Here is a 12,387-nt window from a genome sequence, read left to right on the forward strand (position 1 = left end):
GATCTCCCTAGGGCAGATCATGTATACAGGCACGGATTTGCCTGTGATCAACACCACAGGTCATTAGTTACAGTCAGTGGAGTGAGATTTAAATTCAACCAGATAATGTTTGCTACTTCCACTACTTTCATAACTTTGCTGTCACTATTGCTCCATGGGCATATCTTACCAGGCCATTTATTCTACTTGGGTTCACAGGTGGGTAAGAGAACTGTTACTTCTATAGTAGGATACCTAGATTGTATCTCCACTATGAAAGCTAGCCAGAAGAGAGGAAGCATCTAAGCTTCTAACCCCTGATTTTACATCCACTGTTCATGACAATTCTATCTTTAGTACAGAACCGGTAAAAGAAATAATCAGTGTGACAAAGTTACAATTCACCCTGATTATTAAACCATTTAGGTGTATAAGTGAGCAAGCCTGGGCTCACAATGAGAAGTGAGTGAGGGTAGGGTTTTAAAAGTTAATAGGTTACATACATATGAGATGTATACTGAGCTCTCAGGTTATGTTTGTTTCACTATTCCGTTCTACAGCACAGAAGAAGGGACCCATCCATCTATAAAACACAATATAAAGGCCACTTTTTGGGCAGGATCTTGTGTATACATCTAGACCGCTTCCAGCAGGAAAGCAATCCTTCTACAGAAGTTGGGAAGCACATTGTACTTGCTTGAAGAGGCTCCAGAAGGGATGATGTAATGTCAATGTAACCTGACCTCACCTAATCATATCATTCCCGTCTTCTATCTTATTTTCAAATCCTTGATTTTTACAAAGGCTATGTACAGGGCCCTTGATACCATTTTTACTGAGGTGACCTACCATTTGAAAAAGTTTAACAACCAGTTAGTTAGCCAGGGCCAGATTGTAAGAGCAGATGGAGCAGGGCAGACAGGAGCAGCAGACTTTCACAAAGCCTTTTCCTTACATCCTAATCAGGTCATGTGTTACGTGGCTAGCACACAATTTAATCTGATAGGGTCTGTGAACATCCAAGGGAAACAGTCATATGTGAGCCTGGGGATGTCCTGCCACCAAAGAGTATTGTAAACTTAACACCTTTAGCTCTAGCATTCTATTTCCAGATCAGGATCTTTAAAAATATAATTACAGTTGCTTTTTAAATTTATATTGTATTAAACATACTAAGTTTATGTTAAACTTGTTTGAGGTATATTTTTTAGGATGTATCATGTACAGAAGACTATAAAATCAGAGATATAAATTGGTCTCTCCTTCCCATCTTATTTCTGCAAATGAACTTCAGTTATACTTAGCATAAGGAAAACAATTTTTGGTACATTAGGGACATTTATTATTTATAAGTTAGATTGTTAACTTTTAGGTTTTAATTGCCCCTGTTTAACTGTTTACATAAATTAGTAAATTCAAATTTGATAGGACTTTTTAGGATCTGTATCAATAGGTAAGTAAGAATTGCACTTCCAGTATATCATGACTGACAAGCACATATCCACTGATCAAAAACATCATTCCTGCTGAGTAGGTGCATGTGGCCTGGGTCCTTATTTCAGAATGACCCCAAGATTCTAAGACAGGACAGTTGGAGTCGTATGAGAAACACTGCTCTGAACTAAAGAGAGTAAGAGATTCTTTATTCTAAACCAAGGATGACTGACAATGTTTTGCTAGCTTTTCCTAGTGAGACAAACACTAATGCCCTCTCACCCAGGTTAGAGACCATGTAGACCATTTTATACTCACCCAGGTTAGAGACCGTGTAGACCATTTTACTAAAGTCAACCTGGTGACACATGTGAGTTTAGGGAGCTTCTTACACACTCAGAGGCAATGATACGACAGGGTTGGGTGACATAACAGGGAAAAGAAAAGTACCTACACCACAGCCCAGATCTCAGATTCAGGGCGCTCAAAGGACCAAGTTACAACATGATAACCATTTCAGGAAACATTTATAGTTCCAGAGAAAAGAAACCCATTAGTCAATGCTAGATTCAAACACACTGATTGAACACACTGGTGGTGAGGGCACAGTGGTCGACTCTGTGGATTCATATGAGTTGGATAAGGTTTGAATTGTTAGCACACACTAATGGAGTTTGTATTCAGAATGAATCATCTGATGTCTTTTAAGGGCTAAACAAGAGTAAACTTTTAGCATTTTTCTCCAGTATGGACTGTCATGTGTCGACTAAGGCTACAACCCTTAACAAAGGCTTTGCCACATTTCCCACACTTGTGTGGCTTGACTCTAGAGTGAATTTTTTCATGTCTTCTAAGGTATTTAGATGAGCAGAAACACTTGCCACACTCTTCACACTTGTAGAATTTCTCTCTGCTATGAACTATCTTATGTCTCTTAAGAGACGAGTGATAACGAAAGGTTTTGCGACATTTGTCACAACCGTGGGGTTTCTCTCCAGTATGAATTGTTTGATGTTCCTGAAGGCTTGCAGAACAGGAAAACCTTCTGTAACATTTTTCACACTTGTAGGAATTGTCTTCAGAGTGAATCTTTTGATGTCTCCTAAGCCACGATGGTAAACAAAAGCCCATGGCACACTCTTCACACTTGTAGGGCTTCTCTCCAGAATGAACTGTCTTGTGTATTTTAAGGGCTGAGTAATAACGAAAGGCTTTATGACATTCTTTACACTGGTAGGGTTTCTCTCCAGTATGAACTACCTTGTGTGCTCTAAGGCCAGAGTAAAAACGAAAGGCTTTATGACATTCTTCACACTTGTGTGGTTTCCTTACTGTATGAATTTGATGTTCCTGCAGGTGTGGAGAACAGGATAATGTTTTTCCACATTCTTCACTGTTGTAGGGATTTTCTGCACAGTGAATTCTTTGATGTTGCTTAAGGAATGAGGGATCACAAAAGGATTCTCCACATTCTTCACATTTGTGGGGTTTTTCTCCAGAATGACTTCTTAGATGTTGCTTCAGCATTGAAGGATAGTAAAACATTCTGCCACATTCTTCACACTTGTAGGTCTTTTCATCAGTATGATTTTTCTCGTGTATAAACAGTGATGAGCTAGTGCTAAAGGCCTTGTGACATTCTTTACATTCATAGGGTTTTTCTCCAGTATGAAGTCTCTGGTGTATAGAAAGTGTCCTACGAGAACTGAGGTGTTTGCCACATTCTTCACACTTGTAGGGTTTCTTCCCTGTATGAATTCTTTGGCGTTGAACAAGGAGGAAATTATAATCAATGGCCTTGATGTGATAATTATGATCAATAAGTGTTATTCCTGTTGAGCCAAAGTTGAGATACGGAAAGTTAAGCAATATTCTTTATACTTATAAAGCTTACCTTTATTCTTTCTTAAAATTTAATTTATTTATTATAATTTATAATTCATAATTTGATACAAGTATAATTTATAATTTTATTATTTATTTATTACAGTTCATTTACTTTGAATCACTATTGCAGGCCCCACCCTCATCTCCTGCAAGTTCCACCCACCCTACTTCTTCTCCCCCTATGTCCTTTTCCTAGTCCCCTGATAGGGGAGGTCCTTCTTCCTTTTTATCTGACACTAGCCTATCAGGTGTCATCAGAATTGTTAACATTGTCTTCCTCTGTGGCCTAGCAAGGCTGTACAACCCAGGGGGAAGTGATCACAGAGACAGCCACTGAGTTCATATGAGAGATATCCCCTGCTCTCCTTGCTAGTAAACCAACTGGGAAACTGAGCAGCCAATGAACTACCTTTGAACAGGGGATCTAGGTATAAGGTTAATCTTTTAAAATGGAGACATCTACCCATAAATACGGAAGCATCAATGAGAAACTAGTATATATTTCAACACCAAAATTCACCGAGCATAATTCACAAGATAGAGTAGGTGGAAACAATCTATCTTTCTGTTGAAGTAAGAGCACAATCAAATACAACATAGAAGAAATGGCATTATTCATAGCTAAATAGCCAAGGAAGTTGAAAGGGCATTTTACTAGATAAACCCATCAGGCAATACAGATATTATTTGGCCTTACAGGTATGAAGTTATATAGCAAAGCATAGAAAATAAAGATAATTGTGATTGTGTGAGACTGGACAAACATCAAAAGTGTTTTATCCATTCAACAAAGTATATAGGATATGTGAAAGAAATGATTATAAGTAATGCACACTTATATATAACAATGCAGAATACCAAATTGGAAAGTAAAGCAAATCTTGAATCCACGAAATTCTGAAAGCTTATTGATGAGCTGCTAATCTTTCTCTAGTTTTAACCTTCACATATCCATAAAGGGCACACATTTTAAAGCCTTAGTACCAAGTATGTGATAGGAAAACATTTTAGAAAATTTTCATCATTCACAAAGCACTTTACGGATGACTTTCATTAACATGAGTGTAAGTGATATGGAAAAAATATAAAAGCCTGCAAAGTTACTTTCTTACAATGATTTTATACCTAGGTCTGTAGAAAAGTGTACAATCTTTCAGATGCACATGAACAGTAGAAAATCTGTTACAGAACTGTCCAAAGGGACTCCATTTAGGCTGAGTTTTACCCAACTCCTCAGGCTAACCAGTAGTGCTGCGAAAACACTGTTATGTAGCCTCACATGCAGGTTTCAAAGATCTACTGTTTGAATTGTTTGAATCGATGGAATTTAAATGTTTGAAATTTTAGGCCCCTAGCCTGCCTCTGGTATGAGTAATTGTGGGTTTGGCTCGATAAACCCAATGCAATAAGAGCCAGAGGTCCCGGAATGACCAATGTATTTTCTGACACCAAGACCCAACCTACTCCTCCTTGTAGTCCAAGAAGGTAGGTGGAGATGTTTTTCTTATGAACAGAGTATAAAGTGAAAAAATGACTGACAGGAACTCTTTCCCTAACTTGCCTTTTTTCCCCTTTCTGTGAAAGGGTTTCTCCTTGAAGTGTTGGCTGTCCTGGACTTGCTTTGTAGACCAGGATGGCCTCAAACTCACATTGATCTGCCTGCCTTTACCTCCCGAGTACTAGGATTACAGGCATGCACCACTGCCCCTGGCTCTCCTTCTAACAGTAAAGATGTTGACTGTAGAAGAAATGCATGACAGTTTTCAATTAATTCCATGCCTTATGTCATTTCTATGGATGCTGAATGAATAACTGAATAATCTATTCAATATATGCTGTCTCAGCTATTGTTCTGTGTCTTAGGTTTTATACCTTTTTCTGACCCTCACCATGAAACAGGGAGTCAGGCCACTATTTGAGCTCAAGTTGGAATTGAGGTGACTGGAAGCTGTGGGTTGCTCTGTCCTGCCTGTGTGCAATGAGGGGTGCCAACCTTCTTTCTGAGGCTGTATTACTGATTCTCAGAAACTCCATGTCTATTCCACTTCAACTCACACATGCCCAGCACTAAGCTCCCCATTATGGTCTTGTCAGGAACCTAAACCTAGTCAACACCCAGCCACATCCCCCAAGGGTACTCAGGTGGGTGGAAGTTGAGCTACGGAATTTCACTCATGGAACCATGCACAATAAGGTCCATGTAGGGGACAGACCTTTTCTACTGCAGAACACAAGGAGGCTGTGGGAGCAGAACACAAGGTCACTGTTTTCTCAGCAGGACCAGGGCCTGCAGAGTAGGCAGGAGCAGAAACCCAGACATCTCAAGGACACGACTCAAGCTCAGTGTGGACAAGAGGTTGCATCCAGTTTTTCTGTCTTGAAGTCCCTAAGCTACACTGCTTGTGTAGGCGAATGGAGATAAAAGCCATGTTGGATCCTCTATACTGGGTCTGCAAGGTTGCTTCCTCTGAGATAGGACTTTTTGTGTGTTTTGGGGACTCCTTTGCCCTGTGGCCGATGTCAGCCTTTGTTTCTGTTCCACTAACCTCAGATACTCTTCATTTCATTTCTAGAACTTTCTGCTTTCCTTGGATGTCTAGTTGTTGTGGTTTTCTGTTTAAAAGTCTCTAGGCGACAGGTATTTGTGTACTTAAAGATTAGATGTTGATCCACAACAGAGCCAATATGTCCCTGCCTCACAGAATCAGTATATTATCCTAAACATTGGTATCTATGAGAGAGAAAATACATGTTGAGCTTCTCAGGGTATCTGCCCACACCTGAAGACACAGAAACCAGTTCTGGATATGGTAGTGACAGGGTTCAGTCTTATAGAAAAACAAATGCCTTTTCAATATGGATAACATGTTTATAAATCACATGCTGTTTTAGCTCACTGAAAAGCTCACCTGGAGATAAGATATGCCCCACCCATTTCAAAACAAAGCATATCTGTCACAGAGTTTCTTCCAAAGCCCCTGTCCTGGGTCAGGATTGCTCCTTGACTCTGTGACAGGCAGAGGCAGATCAACAAGACAGCCCAGGAAACTCAGTAAGCAAGGGTAAAACTCAGCCTAAATGGAGTTCCTTTGGACAGTTCTGTAACAGACTTTGTACTGTGTTTGTGCATCTGAAAGTTTGTACACTTTCTACAGACCTAGGTATGAAATCATTGTAAGAAAGTAACTTTACATGTTTTTTTCATATCACTTACACTGATGTTAATGAAAGTCATCCCAGAAGTTCTCTGTGGATAATGAAAATTTTCTAAAATGTTTTCCTACCACGTACTCGGTACTAAGGCTTTAAAATGTTTGCCCTTTGTGGATATGTAAAAATTAAAACTAGACAATGATTAGCAGCTCATCAATAAGCTTTCAGAATTAGGCTTATTAAAAATCTTAACAGGCTTCTGTATCATTTATTTCTACTATAATGTGTTAAATAATAACTGGTGCATTTAATAATCATATGGATCAATATTAAATACTCCTTCTGAGACACCTCACTCAGAATGATCTTTTCTAGATCCCACCATTTGCCTGCAAATTTCATGATTTCCTCGTTTTTGATTCCTGAATAGTATTCCATTGTGTAAAAGTATGACAATTTCTGTATCCATTCCTCCACTGACGGACATCTGGGTTGTTTGCAGGTTCTGGCTATTATAAATAAAGCTGCTACAAACATGGCTGAGCAAATATCCTTGTTATGTACTTTAGCAAATTTTGGGTATATGCCTAGGAGTGGTATACCTGGGTCTTGAGGAAGAACTATTCCTAATTGTCTGAGAATGCACCAGATTGATTTCCAAAGTGGGTGTACAAGTTTGCATTCCCACGAGCAATGGAGGATGGTTTCCCTTTCTCCACAGCCTCTCCAGCATGTGTTGTCATTTGAATTTTTTATTTTAGCCATTTTGATGGTAAGCTCTCTTATATAGACTTATAACATATGATAAACATAATGAAATCTATACACCTAAAGAGGATAAATAAGGAAGAAGACCCGGGGAAAAATGATCAATCCTCACTTAGAAACACAAATGGGATGGGCATTGGACGTAGGAGAAAACAAGTAACAGGACAGGAGCCTACCGCAGAGGGCCTCTGAAACATTCTACCTAGCAGTGTATCAAAGCAGGTACTAAGACTCATAATCAAACCTTTGGCAGAGTGCAGGGAATCTTATGAAAGAAGGGGGAGTTAGTATGATGTAGAGAGGATAGGAGCTCCACAAGTACCAAATATATCTGGGCACAGAGGTCTTTTCTGAGACTAATACTCCACCAAGGACCATGTATGGATATAACTTAGAACCTCTGCTTGGATGTAGCCCATGGTAGCTCAGTAACCAATTACTTCCCTAGTAAGGGGAACAGGAATAGTACTTCCTAGTAAGGGGAACAGGGACTATTCCTGACATGAACTCCATGGCAGGCTCTTTGAGCTCCCTACCTACCAAGGGAAGAGCAGTCCTGCTAGGCCACAGAGGAGGACTTTGCAGCCAGTCAGGAAGATACCTGATAAAACAGAGTCAGATGAAAGGGGAAGAGGTCCTTCCCAATCAGTGGACTTGGATAGGGGCAAGGAGTAGATGAGGGAGGGAGGGTGCAGTTGGAGGAAATGAAGGAGTGGGATACAGCTAGAATACAATGTTAATAAAATGTTACTAATAATAAAAAATTTAAAAAATATTAAATACCGTAATCTTCTACAACATATATACTCTGCAGGCTAGCCACAAATCACTACACATGACTGGACTCTGAAATAAAACAGTTTACTATCTCTGATGTATCTGGGAATGTTGGCTTTATAAATAAAATTTTCTGATTTGTTTAATGATTCATGACTGTACATGTAGGTGAATACCAGTCCTTATACACAATAAAAATATTTTCCTAAAAAAAAATACTTGAGCATTACAACTCAATAAAAGGCCTAAACCTATTAACTGGCATGAAACAGAGGCACACACAATTGCTGGTTTGAGGGGGATCCATGGATAATAAACAACTAAAGGATTTAAAGATCTCTGATCCTTCTATCTTGGGTCTAATGGCATGGCCCTCATAATCAACTAGTGGTAAAACTTCATTGAAAAAACAAAACAGCCTCTGTTAAGTTAGTGTACCTGTTGGCCCAATATAACACCTTACAGAGTAAATCAGTGCTTTGACTCCTTCCCTAAGATCAGTGGGGAAGGAACTGCCCAAAGTGACTCCATTTTGTCTGGCTTTCATCCAACTGCTCTCAACCCCTAGTTGTTCTAATCAGCAGAGCTGAAACTGCTGAGCCATCTGCCCTGCCTGCCTGCCTGTGTGATGGAACTGTGGGTTTGGATTTATAAACCAGTCATCCTCACCTAGGTGTAGAGATCTTTCTGGCAAGAGCCTGCTCTCAACCCCTGCCTAAATGACTCTCAGTCTGACCAGCACTGAGTCTTACATTACAATGGAAACTGAACAAAAAGGAAAACCTTGAAGTCACTGGAAATACAAGACAAATCACTTTAGGGAAAGCCTCAGAGACTCAAAGCACCATAAATGCTTGAGAGATGTGCTTCTCTGACAACAAAGACCAGAAGGCGAGAACTCAAGAATTATTCCTGATTTTTTTTTTTTTTTTAGCGGGCAGAGCAAAGATGGCGGCACCAGGAGAACACTGCATCTAAGGAACAGGACAACATTTTTCGTACAGCGACCAAGAGACTGAACTCTTGGACCTAAAACAACAGCAATCTTGTTTCCCAGGTGAGAGGAAACCCCCATGGCATGGGAATTAGTCGGTTCCATGCTCAGGCCACCCAGCCAGAACCAGGAAGAGATCCTGGTTCTCAAAGGCACTAGGTCATCAGACCAGAGGCACTTGCCTGCATATCCCAGTCACCTTCCCAGGCTGAATGGTGGGCACAAAAACACCAGAGACTGGGAGTCCCAGTCTTGAGAAAAATCCACAGGGAAGGAAAGTAGCTGGACTGGTTATGGGTGACCCAGTCTTTCTCTGGAAAGTCTTGCAGAGCAGCTGGTACAAGCCACCATCACTGAACTGGCCTCCCGCTGCCAGGACAGACAGGGGCCACATGCCAGCTCTCTAGCACAGACGGAGCTGCGTGCCTTAGTGCAACAGAGACATTGAGTTCCTGTTGGGAGAGGGACCCACAGGGATGGAAGGAAACAGTACTGACTTGGGACACCCAGGCTTTACCTGGGGAAAGTCTCTCGCAGACCAGCGGGAACGAGCCCCATCACTGAACTGGGCTCCAAGTGCCAGCACCAGCGCCAGCACAAAGAGGGCCTGCGCACCCAGCTCTCTTGCACAGAGAGAGCTGCCTGCCCTAGAGCAACACAGTCTGGGAGTTCCTGTCCGGAGAGGACCCCACAGGAAGGAAGGAAACAGTACTGACTTGGGACACCCAGGCTTTACCTGGGGAAAGTCTCACAGATCAGTGGGTACAAGCCGCCATCACTGATCTGGCCCCAAGCCGGATGCACAGAGAGTAGTTGGGCACCCAGCTCCCGAAGACTGGCAGGCAGGCGTGCGTACCGCCAGCCCAGAGACCTGCTTTGTACCAACTATTCCTCACAGACAGAACTGTGTGCCCCAGGACACTAGAGACTTGGAGTCACTGTCTGGAGAAATACTCACAGGGAATTAACCAAAGGGGACGGACTTAGACCACCCAGTATATCCCCAGAAAAGGTCTCGCAGACTGGCACAAACCAGGATCCTGCTGTGCCCCAGATAGCCTGCTGTTACCAGGAGAGCAGTACTCACCCGCCACAGATTACTGCTTGGGTACTGGGGCACAGAGCCCCAACCTCAGACCTACAAAAGCCCAGGATCCCCGAGATCAACCCCCAGATATTGCTTCACGAGGCAACCAGTTATCCCTAACAAAACCGACCAAACCACAGGACACACAGGTTACAGCAACAGATCACTAAATTCACAGCAAGAACCTGGACAGCTGTCTTCAGAACTACTCCTGGTGAGAGGAGAGCCCTCTCGACTAATAAGGACCACAGTTACTATTCAGGTCTCTACACCTGAGGTGAGCAGTGGCAATGCCTGAAAAACATCAGCCATCCAGTGACTATACCCAAAAAGCTGAGAAGGCTTCCTTCAGAAAAAACCATCTTCCTGCCAAAGGGATTCTCTCAACAACAGGATTCCAGGAAAAACCAGAAAACCAACTTCAAAAACCCAAGATAACCCAATGGGTAGAGGCCAGCGTAAAGGTTCAACCAATAAAAGCCAGAGCAATATGGCATCTCCAGAACCCAGTTATCCAGGGACAAGTGGCCCCAGACACCCCAGCATAATTGAAATGCAAGAAGAGGACCTAACAACTGTGCTCATGAAGAGGATAACAGAGGAAACAAATAAAATACATAAAGAAATAGAGGAAGATAAAAACAAACAGTTTATGGCCATCCGTAAAAAAATAGAGGAAATTGCAGCCAAACAGTTAGTGGCCTATAGAGAGGAAATGCTTAAATCACTGAATGAAATAAAAGAAAAAGAGGATTGTTCAAACAAACAGCTGAAAGAATTGGAAAAACATGAAAATACAGTCAGACAGGTGAAGGAAATCAACAAAATGGCTCAAGACCTGAAGATAGAATTGGAAAACTTAAAGAAAACACAAATGGAGGAAATTGTGGAAAGAAAGAACTTAGGGAAGAAAACAGGAAACACAGAGGTTAGCATAACCAATAGACTACAAGAGATGAGAATCTCAGGTGTGGAGGATACAATGGAATGTATCTGTCAAAGGAAATGTTAAATCTAAAAAATTCCTGACACAGACTGTCCAAGAAATTCAAGACAACATAAAAAGACAAAACCTAAGAATAGGAATAGAGGAAAAAGAAGATTCCCTGCTCCAAGGACCAGAAAATATTTTGAACAAAATCATTGATGAAAATTTTCCCAAATTAAAGGAGAGGCCAATAAGAATACAAGAGGCCTACAAAACCCCCAATAAATTACACCAGAAAAGAAAATCCACCCACCACATAATAATCAAAACTGTAAGTATACAGAACAAAGAAAAGATACTAAAAGCTGCAAGGGAAAAAGGCCAAGTAACATATAATGGCAAACCCATTAGAATCACACCTGACTTCTCAACAAAGACTATGAAAGCCATAAGGGCCTGGACAGATATCATGCAGAACCTAAGAGAACACAGATGTCAGCCCAGGCTAGTATACCCAGCAAAACTCTCAGTCCTCATAGACAGAGAAAACAAGATATTCAATGACAAAAATAACTTTCAACAATACCTACACACAAATCCATCGTTACAGAAGACACTAGAAGGGAAAATACAACCCAAGAAAATTAGCTACTTTCAAGAAAACACAGGAAATAATTAACTTCACTACAGTAAAACAAAAAGCAACCAAACACACAACCTTATGACCACAGCCAACATCAAAATCAATGGATCTAACAGCCACTGGACATTAATCTCTCTCAACATCAATGGTTTCAATTCTCCAATAAAAAGACACAGACTAACAGAATGGATGCATAAACAAAACCCAGCAAACTGTTGCATACAAGAAACTCACCTAAATCACAAAGATAGACATTACCTGAGGGTAAAGGGGTGGAAGAGAGCTTTCCAAACACATGGACCCAAGAAGCAAGCAGGAGTAGCCATTCTAATAGCTAATAAAATAGACTTTCAACCAAAATTAATCAAAAGAGATGGGGAAGGACACGTCATACTCATCAAGAGAAAACTCCACCAAGAAGACATCACACTCCTGAACATCTATGCCAAATACAAGGGCATCCACATTTGTAAAAGAGACATTGATAAACTTAAACCACACAAAGATCCACACACATTAATACTGGGAGATTTCAACACCCCACTCTCAACAAAGAACAGGTCAACAAGACAGAAATGAAACAAAGAAACAATGTCTCTAACAGAGGTCATGAATCAAATGGACCTGACAAACATTTACAGAACCTTACACCCAAACATAAAAGAATTTACCTTCTTCTCAGTATCTCATGGAACCTTCTCCAAAATAGACCGTATAGTTGGTCACAAAGTGAGCCT

General features: G+C 41.0%; 1 protein-coding gene across 1 annotated transcript in view; it reads right to left on the reverse strand.

Moving 5' to 3' along the window:
* Positions 1 to 1,601: 1,601 nt before the first annotated feature.
* Positions 1,602 to 12,387, reverse strand: part of LOC132652860 (zinc finger protein 208-like) — a 40,224-nt gene continuing 29,438 nt past the window's right edge. Inside the window, exon 10 of the mRNA XM_060378793.1 lies at positions 1,602 to 3,245. Coding sequence (XP_060234776.1) covers positions 2,143 to 3,245 — 1,103 coding nt within the window. The 3' untranslated portion in view covers positions 1,602 to 2,142. The remainder of the gene's footprint in view (positions 3,246 to 12,387) is intronic.

This window comes from Meriones unguiculatus, chromosome 3, assembly GCF_030254825.1.
Source record: "Meriones unguiculatus strain TT.TT164.6M chromosome 3, Bangor_MerUng_6.1, whole genome shotgun sequence".
Classification (NCBI taxonomy): Eukaryota; Metazoa; Chordata; class Mammalia; order Rodentia; family Muridae; genus Meriones; species Meriones unguiculatus.